This window comes from Simochromis diagramma, unplaced genomic scaffold (genome assembly GCF_900408965.1).
Source record: "Simochromis diagramma unplaced genomic scaffold, fSimDia1.1 OVJJ01000216.1, whole genome shotgun sequence".
In the NCBI taxonomy this organism is placed as follows: domain Eukaryota; kingdom Metazoa; phylum Chordata; class Actinopteri; order Cichliformes; family Cichlidae; genus Simochromis; species Simochromis diagramma.
The window spans coordinates 14,950,493-14,969,094 of record NW_024386883.1 but is presented as its reverse complement, the minus strand read 5'-3'; the positions used below and the strand labels follow the sequence as shown (position 1 = coordinate 14,969,094).

General features: G+C 40.4%; 1 protein-coding gene across 8 annotated transcripts in view; it reads left to right on the top strand.

Annotated features, from left to right (window-relative positions):
- Positions 1–18,602, top strand: part of gria4b (glutamate receptor, ionotropic, AMPA 4b) — a 170,426-nt gene that overhangs the window by 122,386 nt on the left and 29,438 nt on the right. For 7 of the 8 annotated variants that reach the window (XR_005695917.1, XR_005695918.1, XR_005695916.1 and 4 more), the window contains 3 exons: positions 546–656; positions 11,484–11,690; positions 16,841–17,214. Coding sequence is in view for 5 of the 8 variants with exons in the window: in XM_040032447.1 (XP_039888381.1) it covers positions 546–656; positions 11,484–11,690; positions 16,841–17,214 (692 nt within the window). In the remaining 3 variants the exon portion in view is untranslated. The other variant, XM_040032449.1, reaches the window with a different exon arrangement.

Sequence of the window (18,602 nt, the reverse complement as noted above, 5' to 3'; positions counted from 1 at the left end):
GTTGCCCTTTGCTGGGCTTCCCCAAGCAGTGCTTGTAAACCACACCTCCTGATCTCAGCTTTGGCTCATGTCTGAAACCATATAAGGGAAACCATACACATGCCAGGAAACATGCAAAGCGAGCTGTTAGAGTTTTTGGCTCATCTGGACTATTTTTACTTAAATCCTGATCCCATTGTTTGAAACATCCAACAGTATCCAACAATTTAACAGTATAAAAGTGATCATTAATAAATGGGAAATAATATAATATGATCACTATCAGGGTGCCTACAGTATGATAGAAAAGTGTCCACTATTTGAACAAATTACTTGTAACGCCAACACTGAGCTGCATAAATTAAGCTTCACGCTGCAGTAAAAACAAAGCTTTCGTCTCCAGTTACATCCCCTTGCATCAAGTAAAATAGCTCCCACGGTATTAGGGATTGCATCATCATAATACATAATACATACACCCACCCGACCATGTGGATTATATAGCATATTATTATGAATCTACGCACGCTTCGGAGCTTGATCTCATGTTTTTGTTTTCACTACAGATCGGCTACTGGAACGACGCAGACAAACTGGTGCTGATCCAGGACTCTCCGCTGCTTCCAAATGACACTTCTGGCATGGAAAATCGAACCGTTGTAGTCACTACAATCATGGTAAGAGACCAGCATGTCCTCAACCAACGCGCACACTCATGCATGCAGTAATATTCAAAGTAATTTGTAATGCCAGGAAGTGTTATTAACAAGTGCCTCTGCAGATTACACTGATTCATATGCAGAGCCAGGAGTGTCAGATTTAGTGGATACACATCATACATCACAAATCTCCGACACTGCAAGCAAAAAGTGCAGCCGACCGTCATGTTTTTCGTATCAAAGTGTTTCTGGTTTGTTTTTCTGATGTACTTTTTTTGTTACATGTTTTAATATAATTAAAGGGCATCTTTAGTGGTAAAATTTTAAGCAGCAGCCAGATGAAATTGGCAAGGGCACATATTCAAGTTCAGTGCTCACAATTTGGCACTTTTATAACCCTAAAAACCTTTAAATTCTGCGCTACGAGTGACCAGATTTCAGAGATAAGTCTGCTTAGTTACATAATTTTCTATTTTTAAAAAAACTCTTAAGGAAAGGGGATTTATTTTTATTACTTCAACAGAAATTTCAATAAAACATAACACAGCTGCAGGACTAACTGCCGTCACTTAGATTTTCCTTTATTGCACCAATAAACATCATAAACAGCTGCCGTTATTGAGGGTTTTTTTATTCTTATTGCATTTTATAAAGCAGTGCCATACATCTACAAAAGCATTTCACACACACTGAATTGCCTTTGCATGGCATGCGAATCTCAAGCTGTAGCAGCGACTCTGCGGTGGCTGAATAGAGTAAAGCAGCCAGATGTAAATGTAGCATCTGAGGGGAGGAAGGAAGGAAGGTAAGGAAGTGGGAATGGAGAGTCACAGCTCAGCAAAATCCTCCCTCTTTTCAGCCCCTGATGAGGAACCCCATTTTAAGAAACTGATCCCCAGTTGGACGCAAGCAGGATATGAAAGCCCTTAATGGCAGAGTGATGGACACAGCAGCCTGAGCCAAAATGAAGCCCTAAAGACACTGGGCGAGAGGAGAGACACAGCAGCTGTGTTAATGGATACCCTGTTTCAGAAATCTGAACAAGAAATGGAGCCGCTCAGAGCCATAATGGAGTCCCTCGAGAGGATAATAAAATGCAAATGGAGGGGAAAAAGACAGTCCTCTTTTCTTTTCTGTTTTTTACGGACGCCCTCATGGATGGACACCCATTGAGGCCTAAATGGATCCCCCCACTCCTACCATCACAGCATCTGATTTCTAGCATAAACAAGCTCCAACTACACCTGCTAATGTGTGTGTGTGGTAGTGTCACGCATTGTCATGCTTGGTGTCTGTGTGGCCAATCACAGCTCGAGAATCACCACAGTTTGCGATTGTAGTGTTTTGCAAAGATCTCCAGAGCCTGAAGCGTAAAGTAAGGAAGTGGCAGTGTATAAATATACATGTTGTCTAAACCTGTCACCTTCTCCTACTACCTGCTCTACCGTACAGTACATTACACACTCCGAGGGCTTCCTGTAAGCCTTAAAACAGCTTAGAAAGACTAATGCTCTCATAATCATCCCAGTTCATATCCATCATGCTTTTGTGCAGCATGATAATATAGTTACATTGTGACGGCTGCCTTTCATTCCCGCTTTTAATGTTTGTTCTGCGTGTTTGTGAGAGTAATGTTGGCTTAGCATAAACTTAATGAAGCGTCCAAGTTTTATATTACATCCATCTGTGTCTTAATGCGTTTTAAGAACCCTTTGCAAAGTAGCAGTTTAACATGTCGTGGAATATGCTTGCTGATTATCAGGCCTACACTAGCTGCTCCCTGGCCTAAGCCTGAAATAAGTTTTATGATCTGACTTAGATTTAAAGGTGGATAGCTCCTCTACCCCAGAAACCTGGAGACTGGGGCATGGCTAAGGGGGGGGCATGGGGTGGCACGAGTCCCCTCATGGAAAAAAAATATGAAAAATTTAGGGAGGGACAAGAGTGTTTGGTGTAGTCTTCCTTAATGCATCATTGTAAATAAAACTATTCAATTTTCAATAAATTAACTTGCATTCAAAGCTCATGTGCTAATTCTAGATGTGAAACAATGAAATTTAACTTTTTATCTTAAAATCAAGAATGTGTGAGACATTGTTTGACCCATCAGCAGAATAAAAAATCTTTAAGATCCTACCCAGACTGGATTCTGTTCCTTAAATGGTTGAATCATGTTCTTTCATGTGGTGGCCACATGTTACAGGGCAGCCATCTTTCTCACAAAGTCATTGTTGGTTTGGTCCGGAAACAGCCATGCCACCACATTTAAATAAAATAAAATCCCAGAAACCGTTTAACGGCTCTTCTTAATCTTCTTATCTTAAACCTTTAAGAGGTGTCTGTATTTAAACAACACAAAAAATGACAAGCACACACTAAACCAAACCACAGTTGGAGAATCCATGATATTGATTGGTTTTTACCTCTTTTTTTTGCCGCTTGTTTTGTCTTCTTAATTTTTTTTTCTGTGCACAGTTTAGCTGTGTGTTGTGTTCCTTCTTGTTTGTCAGATTTGACGGCTGCTTTTGGCCCAAAGCTGAGGGCTTAACTCTGCCCTTGCTTTCACATAATTCAAGCGGGTCCACCAGGTGCCCCCATTCTTCAGACCTGAACCTATCCTGAGGCCATATTTCTGTTGTTTCTTCTCCACAAAGTTATATGATTTTATAAGAAAGGCTTTCTCATAAATAAAAATGACATGACAGTCAACAAGTGCAAAAAATACTTCACCTTCACTTGCCAGTAATCCACATATTTAATGCCAGATACTCGCTGCAGTCCACTTGTGGTGCTGTAGCATCTTAAAAAGAGAAAACAACTTTCAGATTTTTTTTAGTACATCAAAGCTGAGCTCCCAGATTAGCATGGCTACAGTCTAATCTGTTATAATCCAGACCGTGCCCTTTAAAGTATAGAAGCTGTGGAGAGTTTTTATGTCTTGTCACAACACAAGGTCATACTGTTTTCAAAGTGGTGTTTAGTTCTCTTTGTCGTGAGCCTAAAGCTTTAAGAGAGAGCTAAAAACCCTGTGAAGTCTTTGGCTTCAGCTGCCCAGAGTTTGATGCATATTCAGAAAAGCTCCCGTGGACAAGGACGACGTTTGATTGTGATTATATGGGCAGTAAAAAGGCTGTGAGATTTGATGTTGTGTGCCTTGGCTTAAAACTCCCTCATTACACATCTTGGCACAGTATCAACCTGCCAAAGGGCAGGAACTACATAGAAGTCCTGCAACAGCGGTGAAATGTTTCGGAAATGGTTTTGCTGTTAGGCTTCACTGTGGTGCTTAATATCCCTGTTGATAACGCACCTACAACCCGGTCTCATTCAAATTTCGGGGTGTCAACCCCAAATTTAGCAGATTAATTTCCAGACTGGATTACTCCAACTTTGTATATGCTGGACTGAGTAAAAGACTGCAGTGGGTTCAAAATGCTGCTGCAGAAACATCATCATCATTCAGTGTATAGCTTCATTTGGTTTGTTTCAGGTTATGAGTCAGATCTTTTTTATCGTCACATGTCATAATCTTAGGTGCATTAATCAGTAACATTTAGTAATACCAAATTCCTGAATGGCTCTTACAGTTGCAGCTCTAAAACTCTGGAATCACCTTCCTCTTTAAATTATTTCTGCCTTCAAATCCTCCCTTATTCTGATTATTTATTGTTCTGTTAACTGATGCATTAATTGCTGTCATGCACTTTGGTATGTTCCTTTTAAAAGAATTGAGTACTTCTCAGCATTAAAAGAATTTCTAGTGGACCAAATAAGACTGGAAAAAATGCTAATAAATGTTCAATTAAATGAATTTCATAGGCCTCTAACATCAGAGTTTCTCTGAGTATTTTGGTCTGAAATTTAATTCAATTCTGTTGTCATTTGAACATCTTCAAGCTCTTTATGCTGATTTTTTTCCAGGCATTGAGGGAACCTTCGGCCAGTCACCTGTGGACAATTGTGGGGGGCAGCCAGAGTATTTAGAAACCAGATATCCAGTTTTTGATTTCCTGATCTGTGGCCCAGTCATTTTTAATGACTACTTATAAAAGTGAAGATGTAGTAAAGTTACATGGGTTTAAATATCTGGGCTCAACCATTCAAATCAACAGATAGTGGACAAGAGAGGTAAAGAAGAAGGCAGGCAGGATGGAGCCAGTGGAGATCAGTGTCAGGGGTGATTTGTGATGGAAGGATAGCAGCAAAGGTGAAACGGATGGTAGTGAGTATGGTTTGGAGATGGTGGCACTGACAAAAAGACTGGAGGTCGAGCTGAAGATGCTCACATTTTCATTGGCAGTGACCAAAATGCACAAGATTAGAAATGAGCAGCTCAGGCTGACCAGTTTGGAGACAAAGTTAGAGAAGCAAGGCTGATTTGGACATGTGCACAGGAGGGAGAGTGGGTACATTAGACAAAGATGTTGACAGTGGAGAAAATTTCTGACAGGCATACTTTAAGCTGCAGGTTCTTCATTGTCAACATTTATGCTGATGAAAATTACCCAGAAATGGATCAGAGCACGTAGCCTTATACAACAATTAGGGGAAATGAATTCTGCCTGTATTCAAATTACAACATTCATCAAGCTGAAGCAAACAATTTGCAAACAATTTTATCAGTTAAAAAGTTTTTTTCTAGATCTGACTAAAGTAAACTAGATGAAAATAAATGAGAGGTTGAGGATAAGAATGCAAAAATGTTCTTGGGTGAGTCACTCTGTGTGATTGTGGGAATGAAGGGCACGTTTCTTAAACCTTATAAATAGTAAATTTGTGATTTATAGACGAATGTTGTCTTTTCAACCACGTTTTACATTTCTAATTATATTTTTGCTTTACTGTTGGGAATCGCAAACTTTGGCTTAGAGTGGCTGAAGCTTTCAGATCCAAAACCCTTGACTGTAGCACCCAAACGCCTCTGCTGTGAACAAAAGCAAAATGGAGATTCGCAGTATATTCTCTGTGTGCGCTTCAAATGTGCTCCTCTTTTCAGTGTCGTACACTCAGTCAAATAAAGTGTGATTAGTGCGTCTAATGGCTGCTGATGACTAAACCCCGACATGAGTCACTCATGGAGAAGTAATAATGTGTGTGAGAGCGTCACACAGTTTGGTTTTTGTGGTCAGGTTTTTGGACAATGGGCCATCATTCTGTTATTGCTCATAATCAAACAGAATGTGCAGCAGATTGTTTGTCCTGCGTAACGTACAAAACACTCACACACAAAGCCAAATGGCCAGATTTTACTAATGTAGACTGTGTGTGTGTGTGTGTGTGTGTGTGTGTGTGTGTGTGTGTGTGTGTGTGTGTGTGTGTGTGGGTGTACGTATGGATTTGTGACATGCAGTTGGCCCTGTGGTATGTGTGTGTGTGAGAGTGTGTGTGTGTTCTAATGGCATGTGTAATTAGTCTCATTAGGCAGTGAGTGAAGCCGTGCGGTTGTGATTATTGACCAGCCTGTCAGCCATGCTGGCCTTTACTGTGAAGACCTCTGAAGTACTGCTCTGTTCTTGTGCCAGAAACACTGACTCCCTCTGCTCCTCTGGCTGCCAGCACTGTCATACACCCCGCTATCATAAATCATATGGATTAGAGCCGATTTCCCTCTGATATAAATCCAAAAACACTGGCAGAGATCAATTCGCAGATTAAGTCATCATCAATAAAACGCTTGCGATTCATTAAAAGTGTGACATGAGTTCCATTTAAGAGCCAGCACAAGAATTCCTGATTCCTGTAGGTCATCAAGACTACCAAGGTCCTCAAAGAGGACATTTAAAGTAGAGATGTCCATCCGGACCACAACAGGGATGTTTTCCAACAACACCAGAAACCCTGGGATGGAGGTGGGTTGCAAAGTGGCTTGCAGAAGCAGCATGCAGGCCGAATAAGCTTAAAGACTAAACTTTATGTGAGCTATCAGCTGCTGGGGTTGGCTGTTGAGGTAATTTGATTGCTAGCTGACCGGCCACACCAAACGCTAAGCTCAGTTAAACTTTTTTGACAATGTTGTTAAAACTGGTAATAAAATGATTATCAGTGTTAATCTTTGTGTAGTTCTTGGGGATTTTGTGTCATTTGCTAAATGCTGTTCTACCTCTCAGACAGTACAAAAGACAGACCTGCAGGTCTAAATAGATAGAGGAGTTAGCTGACAACTTTCAAAACACTAGGATGGCGGTGGCGAAAGCACTCATCCTCGGGATTTCACAAACTGTCTGTGGTACAGTACTATAGGGTTATCACAGCAAATATTCAGTCTCCTGTCGCGTGGTAAAGGAAAAAGCATGAAAGCCTGTTTGAATGAACTGTTACTCTGTCGATTAGTTGTACCCTGAGCTAGTAGGAATGGCTTGTCCATAAAACCTGTATATAATGCATAAATCTGACATTATTCAGATGTCCTTTGGACTCCATGTCCTGACAAGCTGGAAGTTGCAAAATAAAATAAAAAACAGGAATTTACCATAATAAAAAAATCAAATTAAAACTGCAACAAGAACTATTTCTTACTAGCTGTACTGGCACCCACTGTACTGCTGCACAGAGATGAATGTGGGGAAAAGGTGTTTTCAAGAACATTCAAAGTGTGTTCTCTCTTTTTACCTGAATTCCTGCCTAATTCCTGTCTAATAATTCTCTCTATACATGCACGAACCGAGTCCCTGGATACTGAAGGATATCAGGATGTCTAGATTACTTTGTGATGAAGAGGACATAAATGTGACTTTTAACTATGTTTTTATTAGCTTTGCAGCTTTTCCTCCTGACAAAGACCTCTCCCATGGACATTCATACATTAAGTAATTAAGTAATAAGAATCCACAGCAACGTTTTTAGCTCAGTGAGCTATCTTTTTTTCTCCTACATTAGGACACCTGAGGGATTAAATGAGCAGTTAAACTCATTTACACTGGCAGGAAGTGGCGCTTTCACTGATCTGAACCACAATGAAAGTGACAGTTTGACTAACTTTAGCTTGCTTCTTTGCTTCTTTGCTAATGATGTCACTATCAAAATACTTTCCAAAGCTACAGTTTGTTTTTTTTACCTTTAAATGAAGACTGTTAGGGCTTGTGTTTGAACTTCGGGGAGCTGGTTATTTGTCGATATTAGTGATTATTGAGCTCCATTTTTTTCAGCTGGCATTAGCTAGTGTAGCTTTCGGGTAGTAGCAGAAGGTATTTATTTAAGTCCTTCATACACAAATTGATCTCCAGGCTATAAAACTACAGTTTTGCTTCATTTTGTGCTTATCAATTTTGCATTTAATGCAGTTATTATGAGGTCTGTCACACACAGCAAACCCAGGGTAGGATGCTGATTATTTTCTGAGGCAGTCAGCATAATGTGAGGCTAGTGTTATGTGTAATCTTTTTCTTTGACATGTTACATAAATAATGCACAAACATAAAGACGGACAAGGGAATTTGATATGCAGATACAGAGTATGATTGATGCTTTATAGTTGTGGCAAAATGTTAATAATTAGTTATTGATAATTTGTTAAAAGGCTTGGCAAATGATTCATGTTAATATTATTAATGAGTTATGGGACCTTGTAACCCACTACAAGCGTTCTTCACTGTATTTTAGTACATCGTGCCATCATTATGTTGTACAGTAACATCTTTGCTGTGCCGTAGGCTCAGCCGGGCATTTGCATTCTCTCCCTGCCATCGAGTCTTTGGTTTACCTTGCTTTGGCCGGCGGCAATGTCAAGCAAACACATCTCAAGAATAAATTGCTCCCATTCTCAATATGCAATATGCTGCCATCCATGACAAAAGTAATTTGTTTGGAAATATGAGTTCAGAAAGCATGCACGGCTTACATTTAGATCACTTTCCGAGGAACAAGAAATCTAATGATATACAACCTTCCTCTGGTCACAGTGTAGACTGATGTAGCCACCCCGATTATTTAAGTGGTGGCATTAAGTTATTCAGTCTGACTGCATCTAATTTCTCTGCTCCTTTCTGTTCCATGTCTGTACCCCTCCTCTACCTTTTTTTTGCTTAGTCATGTTTTCTGTCTCTGTGACATGCATCTATACAAATGCTTTGCCTGCCTAAATGATGGTGTGTGCCACATATTAAGAACAGATAGTCTATGAATATCATAGCTACTGTGACGGCTTTTTGAACCGAGACATCTCAAGGTGCATTCTGACTGTGAAACTGAGGGACACCGAATGTTCACTGGTTTTTTAATTTACGAAAATAACATCACGTTGTATTCACCAGGACTTAAGACTAGAGACTAAGACCATAAACCCACCAAGAAAGCGATTACTGAAGTCGTAGGCCAAGGGAACCGAGGAATTTTTCTCCAATAGATTTCTATACAACTGTAACTCTTTTTACAGCCAGACTAGTCGCCCCCTGCTGACCACTGAAAAGAATGCAGGCTTAAGGCACTAGGCAAAGCAAGGAGTGCAGTGACTATAGCTGTTTTTACAAATTCTCTGTAATTCTTTAGACTCAGACTTTTTAGCTATAGCATGTCAGTGCTGTCTGTGTGAACACAAGTTATGGTCTTTCTCCTCCCACCTCCTTGGCACTGATTTTCTGGTGATTTCACGTGGCTAAAAAGTCAAAAGTATTCAGTTTGACGTCACCCACGTGTCAGTGAGCTGTCCTTTAGTTTAAGGAGATTCTGTTTAGATGCCGTAGTTTATAAAAGTAGAAAGTTGTTCAGACCTGATCTTTCTTTCCTGTAGCTGACGTATGAAAACTGCTCACAAAAATAGAGAAATTATATAAATCTTTGTTCCATTTATAGATTATTATCTTTAATTGTGATGTAATATTTCTTTTTTTACATTGTAATGAAAGTCATTGATGTTGTGTTGTGAAAGCCGATCAGGATTCTATCACATGGATGATTAAAAAAAAATGTACATGGCTTTCAGGTCTAAAAAGGGCCTTAAACCTGCATTCCTTTTGATGGCCACCAGGGGGTTGCAAAAAGATTTCCAGTCATATAGAAGTCTATGGGAAAATGTTTCTGTGCCGTGATCTCTGTAAATATTTTCCTGCTCATCTTGAATAAAAACATTGAGTCCTTTTTGTGAATTTAAGTCATTCCAGCTGTTAGAAAGGATGACTATACTCTTTGTTTCTCCCAGTTTCAAAGATGGTGAGGCTTCTTACCTGGACTTCCCATTAATGTGTGATTTTTACTGTGACAACGTAAATCTTATATGCTGTGTATGCTCTGCTCAAATCACAAACAACTAAAAAAGACAGTTAAACTTTCTTACGACTGCAGAGGTTCATGGTTGTTGTTATCTCATCATCTGATTGATTAATAGTCATAACATGAGCTTGTAGTCTTAAACTAACCTTGCTCATTGTTGAAGAACTGAATGTTAAACTTTAAACAGGAAATACGCAGCTTTTCCTGTTTTAAAACTTGAAGCAGAAATGCTGTGAGCACCAGGGATAATGCACTAATTTAGCCTCGTTTCACCTTCTGTGCCTCGGGAAGTAGCTCAGGTCGTTGACTAATCACAGGGTTGGCGGTTTGATCCCCGACGCTTCCTAACCGCATGCTGAAGTGTCCTTGAGTAAGGCACTGAACCCCAAATTGCTCCCAGTAGTCAGAGAAGCACCTCCCATGGCAGCTGAGTGTGTTGGTGAGTGGGTCCATGAGATCGATTCAGGTTAAAGTGCTACATAAATGCAGCTATTTACCGTTTCTCATTACAGCTCAAGAATGCTGATCGCTCGGTTAGGTCTGAAAATGTGCTTTAGTCTAAATAAATAACTGCATGTATACATTTAAAACAAATTTAATGGTTTCAGTGTTTAAGACTGAAGAAAATTTAGTTTATGTACTAAGAGCCCTTTTTATTTAAAGGGTTTCTTTTCTGTAAACAAATACTTAGTAAGCTGCTTCCAGACTTTGGTGCGCCACCCCAGAAAATTCAAATACATTGTGTTGTTTGAGCATTTTAGAAATTTACAACCTTCATGAGGTCAAAAATATTCAAGATGAAAGCTTACACTGTGTGTATTCTCCCTCTTTCCACATAATCTGAGCTTCAAAGTGCAGTACCCAAAATTGACCAACGGGTGTCGCTTTTTTGCCTGAAAGACACGACTCATTCAGGTCTTCTCGTTCTTCTTGCCCCAGGCAACAATTACAAACAGTGACGGGGTTATGAGATTTCGCTGCTTTGTTTGTTTGTTAGCAGGCTTATTTTGGATTGCTTTGCATGAACACTTTACCAGCAGTGGAGCTTGGCCCAAGATTTGGACTCGATCTAGTAGAACAGATTCTTTACCATTGCAAGAGAAAGCAAAAAGTAAAACATTTCACAGTCCATCTTGTGTATAATAAGTGTATTAAGCTGAAATTGAGAAAATTAGGAGAGATCATGAGAGTAATCCGGATTCAGATCCTTCTGGATCCAGGATTCAATTCATGCATGGTGTGGAGGAAATTATCAACGTTTGTGGAAGTATCTAGTCGTAGGCTCCTCTTGTTTGTTTGTTTCATTTGTCGTCAGGCCTGAAAATCAGATTCTTCTGTCAATACTTATAAGAATGCATTGTTAACATTCAGCAGTCTGTCTCTGCCATTTCAGTGTTTCTAGGATTTGTTACTACCTCCAAAATTTAATCAGTAAGAATTGTGCGTTTTATCATCTGCATGCCCTATATGCAAACCAAACAGGCACCTCATCAAGCCATTGCTCCACAAGTACCTTAATCCATCATGGTATTGATGAGCTACAGTTCAGTGCTCTCTATTTGTGTGTCACTGCACAAACCCTCATGTCTGCGTGTCTGTCTGTCTGATGGTTTGGTTCACTGGTTATGGTCCCTTGTGTAGGAGGGACCCTACGTGATGCTTAAGAAGAACTGGGAGATGTATGAGGGCAACGACCAGTACGAGGGTTACTGCGTGGATCTGGCTTCAGAGATCGCCAAACACATCGGCATCAAGTACAAGATCTCCATCGTCCCCGACGGAAAGTACGGCGCCAGGGACCCAGAGACGAAGATCTGGAACGGCATGGTCGGGGAGCTGGTGTACGGGGTAAGAACTTTTGTTTTCAGTCTTTTTTGACGGAAATTATCTTTGTTTTTTTCTTACTTTTTTATGACTCATTTCACTGAAGCTTCAATTTTATGCTGTCAATAGAAGTCAAGATGGTATTTACAGAGAATATGGTGCCTCCTCCAGATCTTTTTGTACTAACAATACATTTGTACAAAAGCTTGGTTTTTGAGAGAGAGAAAAAGACTCTGATCTTGAAAGCTGAAAACTGAAATTATTGATCAAAATCTACATCATTAAACCTCAAACAAAAAGTCGATGAAAGAAAAGATACATAAAACAAACTAAAGCTGCTGTTGTAAATCTTTGATGAGTATGACATGAAAAAAGTCTATATTTTAAAGGCTGAATGATAAAATAATTATATTGATAGATTAAACAAATTAAATTTTGTAAGCTCATATTAGTATTACTAGTATGTATTAAGTTCATATTATGTAGTAACTGCCAGGGCTGGAGCTCCTTGAGGCTGCATTCAACAGCGTCAATACATGCAGACTCCTATATTAAAATGGCTAATATTAGTACATTAAAAAGCATTTTTGATTTTTAAAAGAAATCTCTAGAGCTACAACTAAGCAAATAGGAAGTTTTCCTTTTAACTTACCCAATTAATAATGGGTGTGTCAGCTTCTACTTACTGTTAGCTGTTTGCTAGGTATCGCCTTACGCTACAGTCACAGTAGGGAAAACTGTAGTTGGAGACCACGGAAACCAAAGTAGCTGTGCCACATGAATTTGCGATCTTGTTGCCTTTGAAATGGTCGCTCTGAGGATGGAAACCAGGTCTGTGACCACGGCAGTCAAAGGCCATTATTATCATTGCTATATTTACATGTTAGTGCTAATTAGCAGCTACTTGCTTCTGTACAGTCTATGGAAGCAACTTGCTAACCCAGCTTGCTAACATTAGCACCATATTGGACCATTTTACCTTCTCCACCAAATATTGAATCTTCTGGCTCCAAAAATTTTAACATTGAAATGACCAAATCCCAAACATAAAGCTTTAAAATAGTACTACACAATCCAGAAAGTGCTTTTATATTAAGTCCTTTTTTAACTGCCTGGCCATTTTACACGGGCTCTTTAAATTACTCTAGTTCCATTACCGTTTGTTCTAGAAACAAGAGAAGACAATTTTACAGACGAACGTATAAAATAAGTCCAGGCAGCCTGTATGATACTTGTGTGATAAAGGGTTAACATCAAACGGCATCAACAAAGGGTAAATTAACAGCAGATTAGCAAACACGGAACAGAGAGATTATATGTAAAAGCTTATTTTCTGCCCAGCTAAGATAAATAACAGACCTGTCTATCGTAGGGTTAAATAGATTCCTTAAATCATAAAACGCTCTATATGTCTTTTTCATGCAGAATTTTGCCTTTGCAGAAGCTTTTCCTACAGGAGCGGTTTTTCTTGACCTGCAGAGAGCTCCGTCTGAAGCACTGTTTCTGTTTGTTGTGGCCATAATTAAGCCCATATGAAATGAAATCGCGAACAGTCTCTGGTGTTGTTAATGCTAGCAGGATGAGGGGAATTAGGGGAGCATTAGAGCAGAGCTTTTGGAGGAGAAACACAGGTGTGGAGCTTGTTAAAGAATCTCTGAGGACATTTGATTTGAGAACGAGGTGTCTTTCTGCTGCTCACCTTGATGTGGGATCAAAAAAGATGCAAGGATGTGCATGAGGAGTGATAGAGGAATTTCAGGGCCTGCTTGTGGTTTTTTACTTGAATGTTTTTAAGGCGAAAAACACATTTCACTAGGAGGAAACATATAGAAACCAATAACAAGTGAAGATAAAAAGGACATAAGTACAGCTGAGGTCTCACTCATGCTTTTCTATTCAATAAATGTGTGATATTGTACTTTCTGTCTGACACTATGATTATTTTCCCTTCATCTGCTGAGAAAAAGCTATAAAATTCATTTTTCCAGGAACAAAAAAAGATCCTTTTGATACTTTCACGAGCAGCAAAAGCATTTTGTTTAAAATGTACAGTCAAAAACCAAATCTTTTTTTTTTTTTGTGATGAGTTAAGTGGCATTTTCACAAAGTGGCATTTTTCTCGCCTGCGCCTCTTTGGTGCTGCAGTGACTCACTGTGAAGTCGACTGCGGCGAGCGTAAGCAGAGGCACAGTTCGGGATGTGTCAGGACTGATCAAGCAGTACAGTGCACTTTTGGTGTAAAGACTAACCAGGTTGGTCAAAAGTGCAGGAACAAAAAGTGCAGCTCTGTTCTCTGCTATTTTCATCTCTTTAACTAACTGAGAGCAGAAACGCAGCCTGCCCAGTAGAATTGCTTTGATGGGAAGACATGCTGAGCGACATTACTTTAATGTAAATCCCTTAACAGGAAGATTTAAGTGCCGACATGCTGCTTTGGCCAAGTACAGCTGGCATCACACAATTTTGAGCCATTTGGACCCTTTTAATCCCACAACAGAAATTGTGTTCGTGTACTATGTCAGTGGAAACATAACCAGAAGTAAAAGCTGCATTTTTAGCATCGCAGTATGACTTTAAGGTCAAAGTTGTTGCAGTGAGACTGCAACAAAGAATTTCAGCCAATGTGATGTCATTCATCCATATGTTCGCATTTTGAGGCTTCGACTGAAGAATTTGAAGCATCTTGTATTTTTTTTTGAACCAGCTGTCATAAATGAGGAGCAAAGCTGGCTGAGAATCGAGCACACTGAGGACTTGTCATTCACAAAGCAATCTGGAAACCTATCGCTGGTCTGGTGGCCAACATTTCAGGGCTTCTGTTGTAGCTAGGACATCTGGAATAGTGGATAACAGATATCCAGGCCAAGACTTCCTCTTTTGTCCACCAGCCATTGTTAACTATCCATCCATTCATTTACTTAACCGCTTATCCAGTTCGGGGTTGCAAAGGAGGCTGGAGCTTCTCCCACGTGGCTTGAGAGGTGATGATACACCACGGAGAGGTTGCCAGTCCTTTGCTGGGCCAACACAGAGAGACAGACAACAACACACACTCACAACCAAACTTGTGGCCAGCTTAGAGTAACCAATTCATCTAACAAGTACAGAGATACATGTGTGAGAAAGCCAGAGTAGCAAAAGAACCCATCCAAGCAAAGGCTTAATGTGCAAACTCCCCACAGAAAGCCCCCTACGAACCAGGAGGTTTAAATCAGGAAGCTTATACCTTGTGGCACAGTGATGTGGAATTTGCATCTTCCCCGTGTGCCTGTGTGGGCTCACTCCAGATACTCTGGCTTTCTCCCACAGTCCAAAGACATGCATGTTAGGCTAGCTGGTGATTCTAAACTAGCTATGGATTGCGATTGGTTGTTTCTGTCCTACCCCATCCCTCACCCTGTGACAGCCGGGATTGTGTCCAGCACACCTGCAACCCTGAAAAGGATAAGTGGGAGAAAACTGGATGGACGGATCCTAAATAACCAACTTGTCAGCAAACATTGTGTTCCTTCTTTTCACTCCGATGAATCTTTGTCTTTAACTTTTTTGTTCCTGGTTGTTATACCTGTGAGCAGAAGGCAGTTCCTTGTCCCCCTGAAGCGGCTGACCTTCAGACCTTAATGCCTCATTGTTACTCGTTTATGCCTTAAGGACTTTACACACTGGACGTATAAAATTCATGCAAATATTTTTTGCATTCAGTAAATTCTTTAGACTCACCGATTCTTAATGCAACCATTCACACGAATTGCGTAATTTCGCTGAATGAATTTGTGGCTTTTATTTTTTTCAGATCAAGTTGGGTTTTTCAGATATTTCCCATGAGAATAAATGGGTCAATGCATTTGGCACCAACTGCGCTCGTAGCTCAAAACACACACCAGTACTGATATGGAAATGGTAAAATACTATTTTACCTCAGATACACAACAAGATGCTGCTTCTGATCAGTTGACTCTGTGAAATGATTTCTTTCGTTCCCATCTCTGCCTACAAGGGCTGCAACTTAATCAAAAACCCTAAAATATAACTGGTTTTATTTTTTGTTTTACTCTTAACTAGAAGCATAATCCACCAAATGAACATGGTGATGTATTCAGTAGCCTTTGAGCTAACAAGTTCACAGAATTCATTAGTAAAGTTTTTAGTGAAGTCATAAATTAAGCTGGAAGTGAGACTATTTTCTAATAGATTTCTAAACAAACTGGGTTTTTTGTAGCTATCATGTGTGTTTGCAAAGCTGGCAGCTTATTCTACTGTTATCATGTGACTTCTGAGGACATGCCAAGTGTCAGCACTTCTTCCCTCTAAGGCATTGGTTAGAGGCCATTCATTTCTCCCCCTGCTCTGAACAGAAAAGATCCGTTCTACCACAAAAGCCCCTGCCTCCTTTTAACCCTGCCTTGTATTTTAGTGCACACTAAATGCCCTGAGGCTGTCATCTTAGTGCATTTTGCTGAGGATGAAAGAACTTAAATCTTTCATTTTCTTTCCGCCCTCCCTCTTTTCTCCTTTCCTACCTCCTTAAGTGCGCGATGGTCATAATAAAACTTTAAATTCTTGCTGATATTAAGCCCTTTGCTTCCCTGCTGGGCAGACAAGGTCACAAGTGTTGCTAAGTCACTAACTGTAATCTGGTTTGTGGATTTTCAGCAAGTCGGTATGCACTTTTTCCACAGCTGCAGACCTCCGAGGTGGCCGTTTCCCCTTTTTTTGCCTTGCTGTGCTGTAAGCATATTTCTCTGACATATTATTTTATCCTCCCTACTCATTCCCCTGGAGTTTGAGCTAAGCCTTTGAGCATTAGAGAGGATTTCAGAATTTCCTTTTCAATTTCTTTCCCTTCTCTCTCTGTCTTAACTTGATCACTCCGAGATGTGTTCGGCTGCCATCTTCAACTTGATCGCTCAGAGATTTGTTCAGCCAAGGGAGAAATTCATTACGTGAACAATGTCATGAATAAGAATGACACCATCTGAGTAGGAAGAAGAAACTGTTTTTTGTTGTCTGAGGGTTGGCTAGCTATTGCCCTTTGGGATGCATCTGTGACTAAGTGGTGTTTGATTGTTGCATGGCCGGGCTCAGAGAGATGATCCATCATTTGCATTTGCTTATCTGTCATCATTTGGGTTCAGGGAGGCTAATCAAATTCCGCTTTATCTCGCCTCCTACAGAAAGCGGAAATCGCTGTGGCCCCTTTGACTATCACGTTGGTCCGGGAGGAGGTGATTGATTTCTCCAAGCCCTTCATGTCGCTGGGCATTTCCATCATGATCAAAAAGCCCCAAAAATCGAAACCAGGGGTGTTCTCCTTCCTGGACCCGTTGGCCTACGAGATCTGGATGTGCATCGTGTTTGCCTATATCGGCGTGAGCGTGGTGCTCTTCCTGGTCAGCCGCTTCAGCCCGTACGAATGGCACACCGAGGAGCCCGAAGAGGGCACCGACGGTCCGCCAAGCGACCAGCCCCCCAATGAGTTTGGCATCTTCAACTCCCTCTGGTTCTCCCTGGGCGCCTTCATGCAGCAGGGCTGTGACATCTCCCCCAGGTAAGACAGCATCTCGTCAATTTTTACAAGTATTTTGTTTGCTCCAAACTCTACAGTACATTTTTTTTTTTTACTCAGGATACAGGCACATTACACGACCTCTAGGCCAATTATAATCACAATGTGCCTTCACGTCAGATTGGATTGGGTCTGTGTGAGCGTGGATGATCGTACTGTACAGATGACTCTGTGTGAGCGTAGCGTACTTAAATCCCTCGCCTGTCAATCCAGTTAGGACCGTCATCATTAATTCAAACATGTTTGATTGACACAAATGAAAACCGAACGAGTCTCGACACCCTGCCGTGACGAGCAGTAGTCTGTGACAGACGAAGGGGGGGGAAAAGAACACATTAATATGTTGTTCGGGCCTCGTGTTTTTAATCACGTTTAACACATCGCTGCCGCTGAAGAACAGCAGTCAGTCTTTTTCAAATGTAGCTCATTTTAAAAGTGTGGGCGTGTGTATTAAACAGGATGGAACATGATTTGGAAATGATAGTTGGCATGAGCGTGATTTTTTCTTTTTTTTAAATAAAATCTTTATTTACTTCTATACTATGTAAATATTTATGTCATGGATATGAAAACCTCATCATTTAGTACTTTTAAAAAACAAGTCCAGACAGTTTGCCAGCACAAATGATTAAATAATGTTGTTTTGCGTTACTAAGGAACATAAAAATGATCTTAAGGAAATAGTTCAACCTTTTGGGAAGAATTTATTTTTGCCTCCTTTTCTTGATACACACTCACTGCCCATTTTATTAGGCACACCCTGGATCCCAGTTTGCCTTCAGCTTTAAGTCTTCGTAGCACAGATTCAGCAAGGTGCCGGAAACATTCCCCAAATATTTTGGTCCATGTTGACGTGGTAGCATCACAAAGTTACTGCCGAATTTTTGAGCTCTACAACACATGATGAGAATCCCAAAGGTGCCTTAGTGAATTGAGATCTGTTGACTGTGGAGGCCGTTTGAGTACAATGAATTCACTGACACTGGCACATTATTTGGCTGGAAACAGCCATCAGAAGAATGGTACACTGTGGTCATAAAGCAGTAGGCATGGTCAACAACAATACTCAGGTAGGCTGTGGTGTTTAAACAATGCTCAGTTGGTACTGAGGGCCCCGAAGTGTGCCAAGAATATATTGGCCACACCATTACACCACCAGCAGCCCGAACTAGGCAGGAGGGATATGTGCTTTCATGTTGTTTATGCCAAAATATAAAATATACCTGGTTTGATTGTCTATTTTACTCTAACTAGAACGGTAATTGACCAAATGAACATGATGTTGTGTTCGGTAGCATCTGAAACTAAATGCAAATTCTAGCCTCAGTTTCTTGTTCTTAGATGGCAGCTGCGACCTTCTGCTGCTGTAG